The sequence below is a fragment of the Heterocephalus glaber genome, unplaced genomic scaffold (genome assembly GCF_053883595.1).
Source record: "Heterocephalus glaber isolate CG9 unplaced genomic scaffold, H.glaber_assembly_v1.0 deba00001788, whole genome shotgun sequence".
NCBI classification, from domain to species: Eukaryota; Metazoa; Chordata; class Mammalia; order Rodentia; family Bathyergidae; genus Heterocephalus; species Heterocephalus glaber.
Window position 1 is genome coordinate 349353 of NW_028258471.1, and position 20434 is coordinate 369786.

Genomic DNA, 20434 nt, shown 5'->3' on the forward strand with positions numbered 1-20434 from the left:
AAGTAGCTGGTTACAAGGTCAACACACAAAAATCAATAGCTTTCCTCTACATGAATGACACACTCACCAAGAGAGAAACGGAGCAAATAATTCCTTTCACAATAGCATCCAAAAAACTGAAATACCTAGGAATCAACCTAACGAAAGAAATCAAACACCTCTTCTCTGAAAACTATGGCAATCTGAAAAGAGAGATTGAAGATGATATCAGAAAATGGACAGACCTCCCCTGCTCCTGGGTAGGAAGGGTTAATTGAGTGAAAATGGCCATACTTCCAAAACTGCTATATAGATTTAATGCAACTCCAATTGAGATCCCAGCAGCACACTTCATGGACCTTGAGAAAACAATCCAAAAATTCATTTGGAACAGGAACAGACCCAGAATAGCAAAAGCAATTCTAGGTAACAGAGACATGGCAGGGGGTATCACAATCCCCAACCTGCAACTATACTACAAAGCTACTGTGAAAAAATCAGCATGGTACTGGCAAAGAAACAGACCTGAGGACCAGTGGAACAAAGTAGAAGATGCAGAAACAATGCCAGACACACTCAGCCATCTCATCTTCAACAAAGGAGCCAAACACCCTCGCTGGAGGAAAGATAGCCTCTTTAATAAATGGTGCTGGGAAAATTGGGTTTCAACTTGCCAAAGATTCAAACTAGACCTATATCTCTCACCATGCACTAAACGAAAATCAAAATGGATTAAAGATCTAATGTTAAAATAGAAATGCTGAACCATTTGGAACAGAGGTTAGGTAGAACCCTTGAAGACATTGGTGTAGGAAAAAATTTTATGAACAAAACCTCAGTTGCCCGTGAACTAGCACAAACAATGAACAAGTGGGATCTCTTCTTATTAAAAGGCTTCTGCACAGGAAGAGAAACCACCAGCAGTGTGAAGAGACAACCCACAATGTGGGAAAAAATCTTCACCTGCTTTTCCTCAGACAAAGGTCTACTATCTCAAATCTATAAAGAACTTAAAAAGATCAGAGCTCCCAAATTTAAAGACCCAATCTGAAAATGGGCATCTGAAGTGAACAGATATTTCTCAGACAAGGAAGTAGAAATATCAAATAAATATATGAAAAAATGTTCAACATCACTAGTCATTTGACAGATGTAAATGAAAACAACACTGAGATTCCACCTCACTCCAGAAAGAATGGCTGCTATCATGAAATCAACCAATAACAAATGCTGGCGGGGCTGTGGGGAAAGAGGAACCCTGCTCCACTGCTGGTGGGAGTGTAGACTGGTGCCACCACTGTGGAAATCAGTATGGAGATACCTCAAAGAACTAGGACTGGAAGTCCCATTTGACTCGTTATTCCACTGCTGGGGATCTTCCCTAATGAATTAAAAGAATCATACCACAGTGATATATGTGGGCCCATGTTCATAGCAGCACAGTTTGTGATAGCTACAACTTGGAAACAGCCCAAATGCCCATCAACTGGAGACTGAATAAAATGTGTTTTTAAAAAATAAAATGGAGTACTACTCAGCCATAAAAAATGAGAAATTAGAGACATTTATAGCTAAGTGGATGCACATTGAGGCAGTACTCTTAAGTGAAATAAATAGGACACACAAGTATAAATACCGAATAGTTTCTCTGGTGTGAGAAACTGAAAGTGTAAATAAGGAATAAAATGTATAATAGGTAATGTGAAATAGAAAGAAAAGGGGCAAAGGGGAAGGAAGTGGGAGGGCTAGGGCAAAGGATAGAAGGGAATGGGATTAATATGAGAAAATGGAAAAATAGGAACAAAATCTTTGTAAACAGGGAGGAATGGAGGGGTTGAAGGGAGGGCTGGGCAAAGGTGAAAAATAAGAACCAAGAGAGATTATGTAAAGGTGCAAATTTCCAATGATGAATGTCATTATATTGTATACCTAAAATGTACCAATGATTAGAATGAATAATCGACAAGGCAAAATAGGAAGAAAAGGTCCAAAGGGGTAGGGGTAGTGGGAGGGGCAGGGGAAAGGAAAGAAGGGAAAGGAAAAATGATGAGAAATGGAAAAAATGGAAATAAAGTCTTTGTAAATAGGGAAGGGTGGAGGGTGTGAAGGGAGGGCTAGGAATGAGGAAAAAATAAGAACCAAGATGCATTATGTAAAGGTCCAATTCCCAATGAGAAATGTAATTGTGTTGTATACCTACAATGTACCAATAAAAGAATTTAACAACAACAACAACAAAAGAATGACAATAAAGGAAAATTGAAGCTACACTCTCTAAAAATCCTACAAAGTATTCTACGGCCAATTACCTATTAGTAGCTCATAAATGCTCACTCACTTGATGGAGCCAGAAAAACAATTCAGGAAAAAGAAACTTAAGATATTTACTCACTGCAGAGAAAGGCAAAATGAAGACGAAAGACAGTGGGTTTATAAATAAAAATTAAAAGTGATCTTCAAATAAGTTCAGAAAAAAATTATGTATTAAATGTTAAGTGATCATCAGACAAGAATATAAAGAAAACAGAAAAATTAAATGTGAACAAATAATGGAGTACGTATGTAACTAAGTCTATGAAAAACTAATAAAACATGCCCAAACCAGAAACAGATACAGAACAATTTTCTCAAAAAAAAGCATGAGAAGAGGCATATAACCAATACAGTATTATCAGGGTAAAACTCTTAAAGGAGCCTAAAATAATATTGAAAGCACGTGCACGTACACACACACAGACACACACACACACTATAAACACTACACACATATATACCAATTAACTTCCTAGGACATTTGTAATAATAAGAAAAAAAATTAATGTAGAAAACTTGAATGTGCTAAAGACACATTTATTTGTGAGATTCAGAACTAGGAAGGCTTTCACTAAATTCTTCACTGTAGACAACTTTTTCAGATATTAAAATATTCTTTTATGAATATTTAAGTAATAAAGTAGAAAAATATCTTTCTGGAAAGTACAGTTCCCCATAGATGTAACAGATTAGACAGCCACATGAAGTCATTTTTGGGTCCTTAGCAATGTTTGTATTCTTAAGAAATCCTAGGTCTAACTATTTGTTAGTCACCTTTCTTTTACTGCAATAAATACCCAAGATAATCAACTTTTAAAGAGAAAAGGTTTATTTTGGCTCATGGTTTTAGAGGCTTCAGTTCATGGTCAGTTGATCTCAGTGCTTTGGGCCTGTGGTGAGGCAGTGCATTATGGCAGAGCAGGGGATTGAGCAAAGCTACCATTTGTTTCAAGGTCAAGCCATGAAAGAACAGAGGAAAAGAAAGGGACCAAGGTCTTAGCATCCCTTTGAGCAGTTTCCCCAGTGACTAGACCTCATTAGGCCCCACCTCTGAGTTTCCCCCACTTCCCAACCCTGCCCACTGGGACACTAAGGCTTGAACACATGTGACTTTGGGAGACATTCCCGATCTTAACTACAGCAGTATTGTAATTAAAAATGGATTCACTATAGAAACTCTCAAGCACTCCAATTTTTTTTTTACTCACCTGTATTTTTTAGCCAAATCATCCCTTTCTGCTTTCTGTTTGGAAAGTACATTATCCATAATCTCTTTTATCTCCAACATCCTTTTAATGTATTGCTCTACAAAGATGGTAATTAATAAGTTAGTTAACTGAAGAATAACGAATTTTAAATTCAGCCACACAGGTCTGCCTTACTGATGAATTTTAAAAAGCCATTATTACCTACTCACTTCTCTAATATTAATGGTTCAGATATCTAAATAAGGCTTATTTAATTACATAATTCTAAGGAAATGCCCTAAGGTATAGTATAATGTAAGGGTCAGGAGAAGTGAAAGTCACTGGAGACCTGTGCAGTAGGTCCTAGCCTCCTATAAGCCACCACAGCACCAGTGAAAGGTTAAAGAATAGAGACAAGACTTATAGTGAAGCTGAGTCTTGGGTCCTGATCAATGCTGCTATAGGCAACAAAGACCCCAGACCCCAAGCACTTCCAGTATTTATTGTAAACAATCGTGAGAAGGCATAGGAAGGGAGCTTTGAAGTCATCTAGTGAACTACTGCAGAACACCTGGCATGATGGTACCAGCCAAGGCTGTCAGGGAGTAGGCACTGCTCATCTTGGTGGGATAGAAGAAACTGGTACTGGGACCATGGACAATTAGCAAGCAACCCACAAGGTCAGTGAGAAGCAGTAACTCAGGGAAAAGAATTTTAATTGGGGTCATGCTGACCTCAGCTGCACATTACTTAGCAGGGCCCTGCCACGTCACTGACCAAGACTTAGGCCTCGGTGACAGCCATTAGCAAAGGAGCAATAGTAGCCCAATTCTGCTAGCTGACATGCCTGTTTGAGCCTGTTTGGTCTGACTCCTGATATAAAACAATACAGCCGAATTAGGGCAGGCAAGAAGTATGTGCCACTTATAGCCTGCTAGTACTGGGCAGGGATGTCTCCTACAGTATAGGTAAGAACAATGCACCAGAAAGAGCAGCCCACCTAAATTCTAATTGTTCTGCTCCACTGATTAAGCTCTGGGAGCCTGGATTAACCTCTACAACCTCTACGGTTAGCTAGTTTGCTCTCTCACCCTGCCTTCCTTCCCATCTCTCTTACTCCAGTTCTTTCTTCCTTCCTTCGTTCCTTCTTCTCACTTCTGTACTTCCTTCCTTTCTTCTTTTCCTCCCTTCCTCTTTTTCTTTTAACAAAATGACCAATCATTTAATTTCCTTAAATAAAAATGTTACCCTATGTAATTTTTAAATGCTTGGATTTGCCAAAACCTATCTGCATACTACTTTTCAGAATGTGTGTGTGTGTGTGTGTGTGTGTGTGTGTGTGTGTGTGTGCGCGCGCGCGCGCGCGCGCGCGCGCGCTGAGGGGGGATCTACAGTGAATTGGTATCTGGGTTTCTCCCTGAACATCTGTGGGTCATGAGTGAGGAACTTCTGAAGCAGGGTAAAGAGAAAGTCACTGTTGTGGCAGAAAGTAACTGTGTACCCTGTGCCTGGGTCCAAGGTGGAAGGGTGGTCTGCCTACAATGGCTTAATCTGTCCTGCCCTGTGGTCTGCTTGTGAAGGCTTCTGCCTGAAAGCCTCTGCATAGCATGTACTTCCAGGAAAAACAAACAAACCACCACCAGCACACCACCAACAATAAAAAACAGCAGCCAAGAGAAGACTAAGAGGCCAGAGAGAAAGGGAAATGTACACTGCCTGCAACATAGGCATTCCAGCCTGACAGGATTATAGAAGTTTCAGAAGAATCTCAGAAAACTGCTTTCAAGAGACTGAGATTCGAACATCCATCAGAGAGGAACAGGGCCAAGCATAGTTAGCATTTAGTCACAGGCCAAGAACACTAGAGTTTCATCACCTTACCTCTCTTCCCTTAAGAGGCAGTGAAACAAAAATAAAGGGGTCATGATTACTTGGTATACAAGTTATAACAATAAAGTTAAATGATAAAATCTGGGAGGGAGGAAGAAAAGTTTCTAATCTTAGAAGCATTCATAGAAATAGGAATGCAAAAAAAGGCTCATAGATTTTTACTATCCATAATTTTAAATGTATGTATTAAAATCTGAATGAACATTCATCACAAATAAAAAGTGGCTGAAAGTATTTGTAGCAACTGTGGTGAAAAAGGAATCAATAATTTTATTATATAACCAGGCTCTGACTGATAAATAAATGAAGCATAGAATAGTCAATTCACAAAATAAGAAATAAAACAGCCAGGGATATAGCTCAGTGGTGCAGCTCCTGCCTGGCAAGTGCAAGGCCCTGAGTTCAATTCCTAGCATTAAAAAAAAAAAAGCATTAAAAATCACAAGGTGGGCCTGGGATCTAGCTCAGTGGTTCTGCTGCCTACCCTGCAAGTGCAAGGATCCAAGTTCAATCTCTGGTACCAAAAAAAAAAAAAAAAAATCACAAGGCTAGCAAAAGTATGAGGCATTTTAAAATTAAACTAGTAAGGTTATTTTAAATGAAAGTATTGATGCTACTACATACACACTCACACACAAAAGCCACTAGAATGTCTTGGTCAAAGTGAAAATTAGTACATAATTCTTTAGGAGATTTGTCAATATAAATCAATAAATCTTTAAATGTTTATATAATTTGGCCCATTAATTCTAATTCTGTTAATCTTTCCAAAGAAGATAATCATGTACCTAGAAAAAGCTACATGTTGTAACATAATAGCAAAAAACTGAAAATAATCTAAATGTTCAACAAAAAGGGAAAATTTAGTAAACAAACATTTATTGAACAGTATACCATGTAACCATTAAGAATGACATAAAAAAGTAGTGGGAGACAGGAGGTAATTTTAACTTTTTTTGTTCTATATTAGTTTTGGTATGTCTACTCTGTACGTATTTTATAATAAAAACTACAAAATTAGAAAAATGATCTTAAATGCATAAGGTATTATAAGTAAAATACACAGTACACTATGAGCTTGGGAATATGAATTATTTTATATCATTTTCTTCAAAATATAATATGTATCACATTTTAGGTCAGGATAAAAAGTAGGTGGATCTAATTTAAAATGAAATGATTTTTTTTTTCAAAAGGCTACACAACCAACAAGAAGTGAACTAATGGTTCCATCCTGCTGTACAAATGACTGATGAGGCTGGGTGTGGTGGTGCATATCTTTTCCCAGCACTGTAGGAGCTAAGGCAGGAGGCTTGAAAGTTTGAGCCGAGCCTGGGTAATGTAGCAAGTCCTTGTCAAAATAAAAAATAAAAAGGGCTGAAGATGTAGGTCAGCCCTGTGTTCAATCCCTATTACCATAACAAAAAGTTAAAACTAGTTTTAACTTTTAAGATATAGATATGACTCCTATAATCTTTTATTTTTCTTTTCTTTTTTGCAAATGGGAAGGGAATGAAGAGATGGAGGCAAGGGATGTAAAAAGAATTAAACTGTGTTATATACATATATCAACTCTGCACAATGGATTTAATCATTATGTACTGCAAACACTGTACTAATTATAAAAATTTTAAAAATTCAGATTTGAATCTATTATGAGCTACTTTCCATCAGAGTTTCACAACTGAAGAAAATATAGCTATGAACCACCAAGTGTTTATAAATAATGTTTGCTAAAGTTTTGAGAAATTAAGATTATTGGGTTAGAAATCAGAGTCTAATTTGCTATTTTTAATCAGTGTTTTGCAGTAAGATATCCACCTGGTTTATGTGCTCATCTAAAAAGTATGAGGATCTGCTCTGTCCGTGTCATCACTACACACTGCTATTTTGATCTATTTTTAAAGGCTGCCATAGCTGAATGAAGCTAAGGAGCCAAGGAGCAACACAATTTCATCTCTAGTCATTATCCTACACTTTTTGTCACATATATGTCTACATATATCACTTGTAGTTGCTTATCTTTGATCACAGCTGTGAACCTCAAATTATTCATACCATCTTGAATATAGATCTTTGTTAACAATTACACAACTATTGGTTTGTATCACTGACTTAATAATTCCTCATGCCTTAAATATTCTCGTATAAAAAAAGACCATTTTTCAGGCATTGAGAACTTTAAAATAAACATGTACCTTAAGAATGAGGTAGCAATGACCCTCAATCCCTGAAACAACCACACTTGAGTATAAGAACATACTTACCTGCATCCTTAGAGTTTCTTATTTCAAACTCTAATAATGTTTCTTGGTTTTCCTCTATATCTTGTAAAATAGCACTGATGGTCTGATGCTATCAGATAAAAATATTAAAAACTTTATTATTATGGTAGATGTGCTCCCTGATACGTCACTGACAAACATACAGTAAATAATTGCTAAAAATGCTCAATTCTCCATATGGTCAAAATGTATTCATGTTTTGTATAATTTCTATAAATACTGCAAACTTACCAAGGGGATATATTCCACCCCTTCATGCTGTGTTCATACTTCTCTTCTTGTCTACAGTGGATTTAATTCACTCTGCCCAGATACCTCTCTTTGTTGTGAGAGAAAATCATGGAGTTGGCTAAAGAACCAGATCACTTGGTTGTAATCCTGGATCCAACTCTTCCTAGCTGGGTGATTCCAGCAAATTACTTACCCTTACTATGCCTGAAATGAGCAACACATACAGAGTGCTAAGGACAATGCCAGCACGAAGTAAGAGCTCAACAAATACTGGTTATTATTGTTATGTAAAACTCATTCCATATATGAAACCTCTGATTAATACACACTGATTTTTCTTTTCTCAGAGATAAGAATTTCAAAGCTGTGTAATTCAGTATTGTAAGTATTAATATGTATATTAACTCACTTTCTCTTTGCTGGGACAAAATACCCAATACCTGAAACTTAAACCAGGAGAGGCTTATTTTGATTCATAATTTCAGAGGGTTCAGTCCATGCATGATTAGCTCCAAGGCAGAAATGGCATGGTGGAATGGCATGGTGGAGTGGCATGGCAAGGCAAGCTGCTCAGCCTATGGCAGCCATAAAGCAGAAAGAAAGGAGGAGCCAGGGACCGTTCCAGATCATGCTCTGTGGAGAGCGGTGTGTGGAGAGCGGTGTTAGCCAAAGAGGCTCCATTTTGAATCTCACACTCCATTGTATAGAGCAAGGAGACTATGTTATGAGGAACTGTGTCCTTGCTGAATTAGATTGCCCTGGAACGTGATGAACGTTCTGTAAGCCCAAGAAACGGGAAGGCCCATGAAGGTGGGGAATTCCCAAAGAACTAGAGAACAAGGAAGCAGGTGTCTCTGGATAAGGGTCATGATTAACAACCAAACTCACCTGCTGTATAAAAGAGAGGAGAAAAATAAACTTGGGCGCTCGGTCTCTGGGAGCCCTCCTGACTCTATCTCTTTGTCTTTCTTTTTCTTCATCCTCACTCCCCCATTCAGGTACTGTTTGACAAGTGACGGCTGTCTCCGTCATGAGTGGTGCCCGAATAGGGACCTGAATACGGGGGACCATAGTGAAGGACACCACAGATCGTGAGCTTGGATAAGTAAATTAAGGGCGGTGAATGCACTCGGGAGTAGCAAGATGGGTATTGGTAATAGCTGGCTGCTTTTTGTACATATGCTTAAAAAAATGCTTCGGTCTCATGGAGCAAAGGTAGGGCATCAATAATTATGTAATTTTTAGAATTCGTAGAGAAAGTTTGTCCTTGGTTCTCTGAAGAAGGCACAGTAGATTTAGAAGTATGGAATAAGGTGGGAAAGCGACTTCAGGACTGTTACGATGGTCATGGACCCACTAAAATCCCTATAGATGCTTTTAGTTTATGGGCTTTAATTAGAGATAGTTTGGATTCTCGGTATGAGGGAGAGAGGGTTGAAGGACCCTCCTCAAGTCCTTCCTCGGAGGAGCCTGACAAGGCTGGTGTTCCCGAGGTTGTCCCTCTGCCTCCTATAGAAGACTCAGGGCGAGGGAGGAATAGTTCCTAGTATAATTGCTGGTTTTGATCCCCTGCCGGTTGCAGGTCCAAGATTAATGAAAAAAACTGACCCTCTTATAGCCACGATTAAACATCCCCCAGGACTCAGGCCTTTGTCAATTCTCGGTCTCTGTCGCCATTACAAGCTACCCTGCAACATGCGGTTGACAGAGGGGAAGATACCCAGGGCTTTCATTTAGCTTGTCCAGTATTTGAGGAAGCTGACGCTCAAGGGAATATGGTCAGAATCCATCGGCCAATATCTTTTAAGCAACTTAAGGTGTTAAAAATGGCATGTGCGCAATATGGCCCTACCGCACCTTTTACTCAGGCTATGTTAGAATCATTGAGCACGGAGGCGCTGCCTCCCGGAGACTGGAAACAGCTTGCTAAGGCATGCCTGTCTGGGGGAGATTACCTCCTTTGGAAAACAGAATTTTCTGAGCAGTGTCAAAGAACAGCTGAATTAAATCGGGCTAATAGAAATGATACTGATCATGACATGCTGGCAGGAGAAGGGCAATATGCGGACCTCACCAATCAATTACTTTGCTCAGATACAACAGTGCATACATGCCCGGACCTGTCCTTGTTATGTGGGTCACATTAGGGCTCATTCTGGGCTTCCTGGACCCCTGGCAAAGGGAAATTGTGGATGCTTATGGATTGACTGCAGCAGAAAAGCTGTGGCATCCTAAAACTAAATCATCATATGCTCAAGTGAGGTGGAAAGATCCCCTCACGGGTGTATGGAGTGGCCCTGACCCGGTATTAATATGGGGACGAGGGCATGTTTGTGTTTTCCCGAAGGACGCTGAAGGTGCCAGGTGGCTGCCTGAAAGATTGGTCCGTTTTGTGGGAAATTCTCCTGCCCCTTAGGATGATCCTGACAACTGTCCTGCTGATAAATCTAATGATGACGCTTAATGAGAAGGTTTATTGGACTTATGTACCTGACCCACCTGTTGTACATCCAACGAGCTGAAAAAATAGAGAAGTAATGGTATGGGTGAAAAATACCAGGCTGTTGGATGAGCCGGTGGCACCTGATAAGAACGAGGTCTGATTGTTCAACTGTACGGGATCAGAAACCAGAATCCCCATATGTTTCTTCAAAATCAACAGAACTGATTGTATAAGACTGAGTGCTCACACCCTGACAGGAAGGCAGGTAGACCAATGCAAAGGTGGGATCACTGGAGTCCATCTACATCTACCTGTGGGTATAGAGACCACTGGTGTAGTGCCTCCAACTTTTAATGCTCCAATAAGACTATTCCATGGAAGAGATGTGTGGCAGATGCCTCTGTGAGATATAATATTACTGGACTTGATACTTATGTTTTAGACGGGTTTGAAAATTCTTGTCATCCCAAGAGAAATGTCATTGCATGTGTCATGCACTCTTATGTATTGCTTGTAAGAAATATTAGTGGTCAGAAAGGTTATGATTATTATAGTGTAATTTGCTTTAATTGTCAAATAAGCAGTTGTGTCACCCGAACAGAAAATCAGATAATGGTTCTGCGAATGTGTTCTTAGATTTGGATATTATAGATCCCCCAAATGCAGAACCCCTGGAATTTGATGCAACCCAGGCTGCACAGGATTTTATCAAACAAATTAGAAAAGTTCTGCCATCTACATCTGCATTTATGTGGTAACTCATTTCCATAGTAATTATTGGAGGAGGGCTGCCTCTTAGATGCATGATCCTACCGGTTCTACTGCAGATGTTTGTGCATTCTTTAATGTGGATGGCTGGAAGTATTCATGGTCTATAATCACATGCTACACCGCCTAAACCCATGGTGTAATTCCCTGCAGAGGCTGGTAGTCAATGACGGGTAAGAGGAGTATAGGAAATCACCAACCTAAGACAAAGCAAGAGTACTGTGATGCTCTTGACTCCATGACAGGTAAGGGATTTCTTTATATTCCTCGCCTAAGACAGGCACAGTCTATCTGCGTGATCAAGGGACCTTGATCATAATATATAAAACAGGGGGAGATGTGGAGAGCGGTGTGTGGAGAGCGGTGTTAGCCAAAGAGGCTCCATTTTGAATCTCACACGCCATTGTATAGAGCAAGGAGACTATGTTATGAGGAACTGCGTCCTTGCCGAATTAGATTGCCCTGGAACGTGATGAACGTTCTGTAACCCCGAGAAACAAGGAAGCCCATGAGGGTGGGGAATTCCCAAAGAACTAGAGAACAAGGAAGCAGGTGTCTCTGGATAAGGGTCATGATTAACAACCAAACTCACCTGCTGTATAAAAGAGAGGAGAAAAATAAACTTGGGCGCTCGGTCTCTGGGAGCCCTCCTGACTCTATCTCTTTGTCTTTCTTTTTCTTCATCCTCACTCCCCCATTCAGGTACTGTTCGACAAGTGACAGCTGGCTCCATCAATGCTCCTAGTTACCCAGTGCCTCTAACTCAGCCCCATCTCCTAACAGCATGCAGCAATGAGCTCATCAACAGATTAACACCGCAATGAGTATACCATTCCATCATCCAGTCACCTTTCAAAACCCTGACCTCTGAACACAAGACTTCTGGGGGACATTTCAGATCTAACCCATAACAATATATATGTTGTATTATATTTTTCCTCATTAAGACAATGAGGTCTTGTAGGTAGGACCAGTTTTCATATTTGTGTATGATTTATACATTGCTAGGTACACAGTTGTTTCAATAAAGGATGACTGATGGATTGACTTATCTATCCTTTCATAAAGTCTCAATATACATTCATCTTTAAAATGTGTAGGTGCTCAAAACCTGAAATACATGGCTATGAAATTTTACTTTGATGATCATAAGAAAATGCACACAATAAAATCACCTAATTATCTGGTAAAGCAACCTTATGTTGTCATTTATTAAATACATCAAAGTGAAACTTAAAATACAAAAAAACCCCTAAGGTTTACTTCTTTATATAGTGCATGGCTTACAAAAAAGAAAAGTTATAAAAGAAAACTAAAGGCTAAACTTGGGCCTAGGCCAAGGCTCTACCTACAAGTTAGGATAAAGAAAATATCTTCTGGTGCCAACTTTCTTTCTGTCTTGCCTATATTGTGGATGTATTCAATTTTAACTACAATGTGCTGACTTACTCAAAACAGTTTTGCATTAAGGATTCTACCTTAAGAAGTTTGTGTCTAGTAAGCTGTGTCTTTTTATCAAACTGAGAATATCTTACCAATAAATATGTAATTTATTGAGCAATTAATTACTAGGGTATTTTTTTACAAAAATTACCTTTACATGATGGTTTCATAAGGGAAAGGAATATGAGAAAAGGAAAAGATGAAAACAAAGTCTTTGTAAATAGGAAGGACTGGAGGGGTTGAAGGGAGGGTAGGGGAATGGGGGAAAAATAAGAACCAAGATATATCACATAAAGGTAGAAATTCCCAATGATGAATGCCGTTATACTATATACCTAAAATGTACCAATAAACTTAAGGAATAATAAAAAGAAAAAGAAAACTTTGTTACTACAAATCTAGTGGGGTCCAGGACAGCTAAACCAGGTTTCCTTTTCTCTGCTTGGGATCCAGAGTCTTTTCTATATACTGCTTAGCTTAGACACTTTGGGAGTGAGTGAAGACACTCAATGATAGCGGCAGTGTCTGGGGGATAAATAGCCAAACAACTCAAACTAGGTGTTAAGCTCAGCAGAAATAGTTCCATAGATAGTTCCAGCACATAACTGAGAGTTAACCACATAGTATATCTTCTTGGTTTATTCTGCTCAATTATGGTATCTTATTTTTTTTATGACAAAAAACACTGTCAATCTGTGTGTCCTTAAAATGGAAAGTGCTGCAAAGAGCCAATGGCTGCCTGGCTCAACGAATGGCATTTTCTAGACTGAAGAATGAAAGAATTTCAATTTCACTCACCACGGGAAAGTTTTCTCTTCTTTCTTCTTGGTGTGAAGGAGTAGGTGGATCAACAGTTTCGTCCTCAACACCCAAACACTGTTTGTATCTTTTTGACCAAACAGTAGGACTTTTTACTTGAAAAAATAAAGTTAGAAAATACAGTAAGAATGTGCAAAAATTTAGCTTCATTTTATCAGCTTTAATGATGACAGGTATGGGAAGGATAAATTAAGTCTACAATTATATCAATGCTAATTAGTACTTCACTGTTATTACTGAATAATATGGCTAACATCTACTAAGCACTTACCACATGCTAGTTGACAAACATATTCTGTGAATCATCTTGTTTAATCTTCCTGTGAATCATTTGAGGTAGGCAGTATATTACAACTATTTTATAGAAGAAAGTGAGGCTTCCTTCAGCAAAGTTCAGGAAGTTGCTCAATGTCACATGGCTAGCAGAAACCAGATCTTACTGACTGTAGGTCTATGCCCTTAACCTCTATAACTATGATTCATTGCTCTGTAAAGTATTCTTGAATCCTCCTTTTATGGATTCTCTTTCTCCATAATACCATTTGGTACTGGAGATCGAACTCAAGACCTTGCGCTTGCAAGGCAGGAGGCAGAACCACTAAGCTAAATCCCTGGCCCATAATACCATTTATTCTATACCCCTCATCTTTCTAGGATATCTGACCAATTAAATGTACATGTAAGAAACAAAATGCATGCGAAAACAAATATAGCACTTTATAACAGAGTCCTATTAACTCCAAATGCAAGATTTCTCTAACACTGTGAGATCAGCTAAATATTGGACCTGCACTTTCCTTCATGTATGGCTTGAAGAGGGACAAAGAAATGGCTGTGACCCTAAGAAAGGCCCTGACCCTATATATTTAGTATATGGTGGCAACCAATATAAAGAAAACTTTTCGCCGTTTTGACCCTGGCCATGTGATCTAGCTGATTAGTGAAATATCACACAATAAATATCTTTGGTCTGTCCAGTCATATCAGTAATTATCCTCCCTTGAAAATCAACAGGTTGGTGAGGAGGGTGGTAGGCTGAGGGGGCAGAGCATGACAGGGGTTCTCATTCCCAGCAATTTCCTTCACACTGAAGGCAGGTATGTTCTTGGGCTGCTGCTTCTATAAGCAAAGGCTCAAGCTTGAGGAAAAAAGGAAGAACAATTCCCTTTCCTCAAAACTTAGTGAAATGCAAACTACTGCTAGAAAAAAATCCATAAAATTTTGCCTGGCTATACATTTCTTTGAAATTATAATACATATCACTCATATATACAACTATATTTGCTTTACAAGTTAATATTCTAATATTAGAATATTAGATTCTTAAAAAGTTGACATGAGCTCAATAAATGTATGTGTCATTACAGATTTTTGAAGTAATAAAATCTTAGTTGCAAAGGCATTAGCATAATGGTCACATTTTTCTAGTCCCACTACAAGTAAACTAATCTGCCTGGTTTCAATTAAGTTTTTATCTCAATCTCAGACATAGGGAGATTAATGTTTAATAAAATGATATCAATTCAACATGCAATTGCAACCCAATAGGATCATATAATCTATAAATTAAACAAAATTTGAAAATGCTAATTTCTAACAGTACAGAATGGATTTTCAAGAATTTAAGAAATATCTCTCCAGTTTTGAAACAATTTATACAATGGTGAAGATTTTATTTTTCTAAGAAGAGAAATACATCTGATAAAGTAGCAAGTGATACTGGCATACATACCAGTGACTGCAGCATTACTCTCATCTCTATTATTGGTCTCAATAGCACCATAAGATTTTAGCAACTCTTTCATTTTTTCATTATCTGCTTCATCCAAAGCAGTCTTCTGTGTTTGATCTTCTTGATTAGGGTTTGCTCCATGTTGTAGTAGTATCTCAGCTGCCTACAATGTAGTTTTTCAAAGTTATCTCTATACATGTTTTTGTCTCAAGACACCACTACTAAGCATTAGAAATTATCAAAAAAAATTTTTAAACTCTGGCCAAAAAATTTTTAAGTTAAATTTGATATATCAATGGTAAACTGATCCATTGATTTGGGCTGATTGGTCCTCATAAGAGAACCCATAAAAACATACTAACATGAAAGCCCAACGTGCTGCCTTCATCCCAGTAACAGTTGTGCACAGGCAGGTCCACTTCTTCTTGATCAGTTCGGCACAGCTGAACTTTCTGTGATGATGAAATATTCTATGTGCTCTATTTAATAAAGTGGTTGTTAGTCATAAATGCCTATGAAGCATTTGATATGTGGCCATGGTGATTGAAGAACTAAATTTTAAATTTTACTTAATTCAACTTTAAATAGTAAAATTTAACCTACAGCTAGCTTATTGTACAGTACAGGCCTAGATGCAGTGCAGATTCAGCCACCTGTAGGCAAATGCAGAATTGCTGATGCCCAGAGTTATTTACCCTATCTCATTAAGAGAGAATTTTGTCCTTCTCCAGGCTGCTAGTGGACAGGATAAAGAAGGCAAGAACTGCTTCAGGACTCTATTATGAACTGTATTATAAATTAGTACTACAGTTTGTATTTGAAATGTCCCTAAAACTTATGTGGTGAAGGCTTAGTTGCCAGCTAATGGGTTTTGGGGGAAGTAATTGGATCACAAGGAATCTAACTTCATCAAGTGGATTGATTCATTAATAAGGTCATAATTTGACGGGAGGTGATGGAAACAGGAGATGGGGCCTAGCTAAGGGAGCAGATCATAGGGGTGTAACTTTGGGGACTATAGCTAGTCCCTGCTCCTTCCTCTCTAACTCCTTGCCCTTCTCTCTCCTTCCTGGTTGCTGCTAGGATATTCTGCCTTGCCATAGGTGATGGCACACTTCTTAAGAGTTTTCAGTGACAACAGCCAGCTGCAGCACCTTCCACAGGTTTGCCACCACTGCCCTAAGTCCACAGCAATGGAGCCAGATGACCATGGACTGAAACTTCTGTGACTATAAACCAAAATAAGTATTTCATTCTTTAACTTGATTTATATTAGGTATTGTGTCATAGTGATGGAAAACTAACATACCATGAGACATCGTTCTATTTGGACATATTTCAACCTAGCAACTGAATATTCATTCTAATACTCTTCCTATGTAAATATATTCTAAATAATAGTCACATGATACTAAAGATACAGAAAAACTTAGAAACTACCTACCCCAAGCATAGTATGTACCAGTAGTTTTTGTTTTGTTTTCTCATGGTAATGGGGACTGAATGAAGACCCATGGCACTGACCTATGTTCCAGCCTTTTCTGTTTTTGAGACAGGCCCTCACTAAGTTGCCCATACTGGCCTTGAACTTGCAATGCTCCTGCCTTAGCCTCACCTGGATTATAGGAGTGTTTCCTGCCTTAGCCTCACCTGGATTATAGGTATGCCTAGCATACCAGTACATTTTTTGTTTTCCTATTTGTGTCCAGAGATAGAGAGGAAGAGAAATTCAGGAGCAAATGAGCCATCAGAAAAGACAAAGGACAGCTCTTCATTTTATCTAGAGGTAGGTCCCTTGTTTTAAAGTCAAACATACAAAACTCTTGCCACTTAGTAGGTCTGTCCTTAGGGAAGTTTCTTACTACCTCTGATCTCATTTTTAAAAATCATGTATGAAGACTAAATGTGAGCTCTTATATAGTATCTGGCACACAGAAAGGTTTTAGTAAAACTAGCTAACTTCTCATTTTTCCTTTAGAGAAGTGAAAAGACCAACTGTGGATACGGCAGACATACTGGAGCATATGAAAAATTCTCCTGTAAAGACTTCTGATTAAACCAGCACATACATACCTTAGTGAAGTCTAAAGGCATGAAAGGAAATTTCACCTGCTTGGAAAGAGTGTTAGCAGTACCTTAATCCAGTTGTTTCTAAGCTTGACTCATCACTAAAGTAACTTGTGGAGTTTTTAAAAATACAGATTTTTTTTTAAACCATCCCCAGAGGTTAACTTTGCAAACTGGAGATCTAGACCTTAATCTTCAGAAATTTATTTCCAGCATTATATGGGAGAGATAGAGAGTGTTATTTTCCTAAAAGGAAGCCTGACTGTACTTTTAAAAGTTAGCCCATATTAATTTGCCAATGTGTTAGGATGAAGCCTTCTCTGGGTCTTGCCTTTAAAACTATTAACATGGATATATTTATTGAACGTATTACTTTGGAAGACACAAAGAACTTATGTCAGAGACTCTGAGACCCTAAACTGTTTTTCTATTATATTCACTAGTAGGAAAAATTCTAGGAGAACAACAAGGCTGTCTAGGGCAGCAAAGTACTAAACAGGAAAAGCTAAAGTTAATCTGGGAGAGAGGTCCAGGTAACATGATGAAGTAGACCTAAGGGCCAAAAAACTTGGCAAAGATTAGATGACCAAGAATTAAGCCTGTTAAAAAAAAACACCTCAGCCAGGCCGGGGATTTAGTTCAGTGGTTTCTCCGCCTGCTGCACAAGTGGAAGGACCCGAGTTCGATCCTCGGTACCAAAAAAAAAAAAGCAAAAAACCTCAGCCTTCCCGAAGTGATAACTACAAATGTGACTTAGAAACATTCCTTCAGCACAAAAAAATTCCTCTGCCTCTCTGTAGTCAAATCCCATATCCAACCCCTACGAGAGCTTTTAGTCCCAGACAACCCATAATCAGTTTCTATCACTTTAAAATTTTCCATTTGCACTATAATGTACTCTTTTGTGTTTGGTCTCTTTGACTTAACATGATGCTTTTGAGATGCACCCATATTGATGTGTGAAAGTCTACTTTTTTTTTTAAACAATTTAATTAATTTATAGGTGACAGATGTTTGGGGTCTAGTTGGGAGCTCGCATGTCCTATGGTAGAAACTAATTTCTTCTTTAATTTCCTCTGTGACCCATTGGTTGTTCAAGGGGGTGTTATTTAATTTCCATGTGTTTATGAAGTTCTTGTGGTTTCTTTTGCCACTGATTTCAAATTTCATTGCACTATGGTCTGATAATATGTATAGGATAATTTCAATTCATTTGCATTTACTTAAGCATGTTCTATGAGCTAGCATGTGGTCTATTTTGGAAAATGTCCAATGTGTAGCTGAGAAGAATGTGTATTCTGATGTTGTGGGATGAACACACTGCAGACATCTACTAAGTCCATTTGTTCAAAAGTCTGGTATTTCATTGTTGATTTTTTTGTCCAGTTGATCTATTTATAACAGTGGGATACTGAAGTCCCTATTACAACTGTATTAGAGTTTATTTAATTTTTCATGTCTGTTAATATTTTATATAGTTGGGAGCACTAGTATTTGGTGCAAATATATTTATGATCGTTATGTCTTCCTCTAGGATTGTTCCCTTTTCAAAGATGTACTGTCCTTCTTTACACTTAATCTTTGCCAATAGGCCGAGCAGCAATGTAATGACCTTCTTTGTCTCTCTTATTCAGTCTTGGCTTGAAATCCAATTTGTCTGCAAAGAGAATAGCTGCCCCTGCTTTTTGCCAGCTTCCTGTCTCATGGAATATTCTATCCTTTGACTTCCAGTCAATGAATTTCTTTTTGAATTAAATGTGTTTCTTGTATGCAGCATATTGTTGGATCTTGCTTCTTGATCCATTCTGCCCACCTGTTCCTTTTGATTGGAGAATTGAGACCATTAACACTGATGGCCATAACTGATATGTATTGAATATCCTTGTCATGCTATTCTTCTTGTGTTGGTTTCATTTTTTTCACTTCTACTTAATAGCTTGCCTTGCCTGGTGGATTCGTTCTGTTGGGGTTCATGGAGTTGTAATCCTTGTTATCTCTTTCTAGAATATCCTTCAGAACATTTTATAGTGCTGGTTTGGTGGTCCTGAATTTCCTCAGGTGTTCTTTGTCATGAATTATCTAATTTCTCCATCAATTTTGAAAGATAGTTTAGTGGGATACATCAATCTGGGTTGGAGGTTGTTTTCTTTTAGGGCTTGAAATACTTCACTCCAACCTCTCCTTGATTTGAGGGTTTGTGTTGAGAAGTCTGCTATGATTCTAATGGGCTTTCCTTTATAGGTGATTTGTTTCTTTAAAAGCTTTTAAAATTCTGTTGTGTTGAATTTCTGAAATCTTGACTATTATATGCTTTGGGGTAGATTTTTTTGATCATTGCTAATTGGAGTTCTATATGCCTCACTTATCCATATGTGAAATTCTTTTTCCATGCTTAGGAAGTTTTCTACCATTACTTCTGTGAACAGGTGTTTTTATGTCATTTGTGTGATCACCTGCTTTTTCACTGACTCCAATCAATCTTGTTATTCTTCTTTGCATTATCAAGGAAATGTTTGATTTTTTGTGGTCTCTTCATACTTTTAAGAAATCTTTCTTTTCATGATCGCTAACTGTGATCTTGTCTTCTATATCTGATATTCTGTCCACACACTGGCTCATTCTACTGTGTATACTTTCAGTGGAATTTTTAATCTCCTAGATAGCTGTTTCAATCTGTTTGATGGATTCCATTTCTTTCCTATGCTGGGTGTTCATGGTTTCCATCATTTTCCTGAGCTCCTCTATTTTTATCTGTATCTGCTCTAGAGTCACTAAGCGTGTCTTTCATTATGATCACCATCTCTGTAGTTACCTGAGAAATTATTTCTGATTTGAATTCTTCTAGAGCCTCATTCATCTGCTTTGTTATTTCTGCTGTTATCATTTCAGAGAGTCCAGGTGGGTGGCTTTCAAATTGTTCTACCTCATTGCTCACTGGATATGTCTTTGGTGAGCTGGAAATCTAGGGTTGCATCTTGCTTCTGTAACTTCTCATTTTCTTTCTTTTTTTAAAGTTTAATTCCTGGGTTGATGCTTATAAACTGCTTATGGTAAGTAGCTTTACTGCTAATATTTAGAACCTTTAGGAATTGACTACTCAGAGATGTCTTCCAGGTATAGCTGGGTTTTGGGTTTTGAGTCTGTTGCAAGATCCTATCTCTTCAATTCACTGGGGATGAGAAGTTGCTGCCTACTTGACCCAGCTCCTGGTTCTTTGGCACTGGTATTGTTTATGACCCTTAGGCAATTGCAATCTTGGGATACCAGGAAGAGCAAC

General features: G+C 38.2%; 1 protein-coding gene and 1 long non-coding RNA gene across 2 annotated transcripts in view; one reads left to right on the plus strand and one right to left on the minus strand.

Annotated features, from left to right (window-relative positions):
- Window positions 1-20434, minus strand: part of Ankrd31 (ankyrin repeat domain 31) — a 257731-nt gene that overhangs the window by 56691 nt on the left and 180606 nt on the right. The window contains exons 18-21 of the mRNA XM_021252381.2: window positions 15091-15253; window positions 13338-13453; window positions 7637-7724; window positions 3501-3597 (exon numbers count right to left, since the gene is read on the minus strand). Of these exons, the coding sequence (XP_021108040.1) occupies window positions 3501-3597; window positions 7637-7724; window positions 13338-13453; window positions 15091-15253 (464 nt within the window). The remainder of the gene's footprint in view (window positions 1-3500; window positions 3598-7636; window positions 7725-13337; window positions 13454-15090; window positions 15254-20434) is intronic.
- LOC147820878 (uncharacterized) lies at window positions 8702-12139 on the plus strand. The gene is made up of 2 exons (XR_015448038.1): window positions 8702-11341; window positions 11799-12139. It is a non-coding gene; the product is annotated as an uncharacterized LOC147820878 (long non-coding RNA).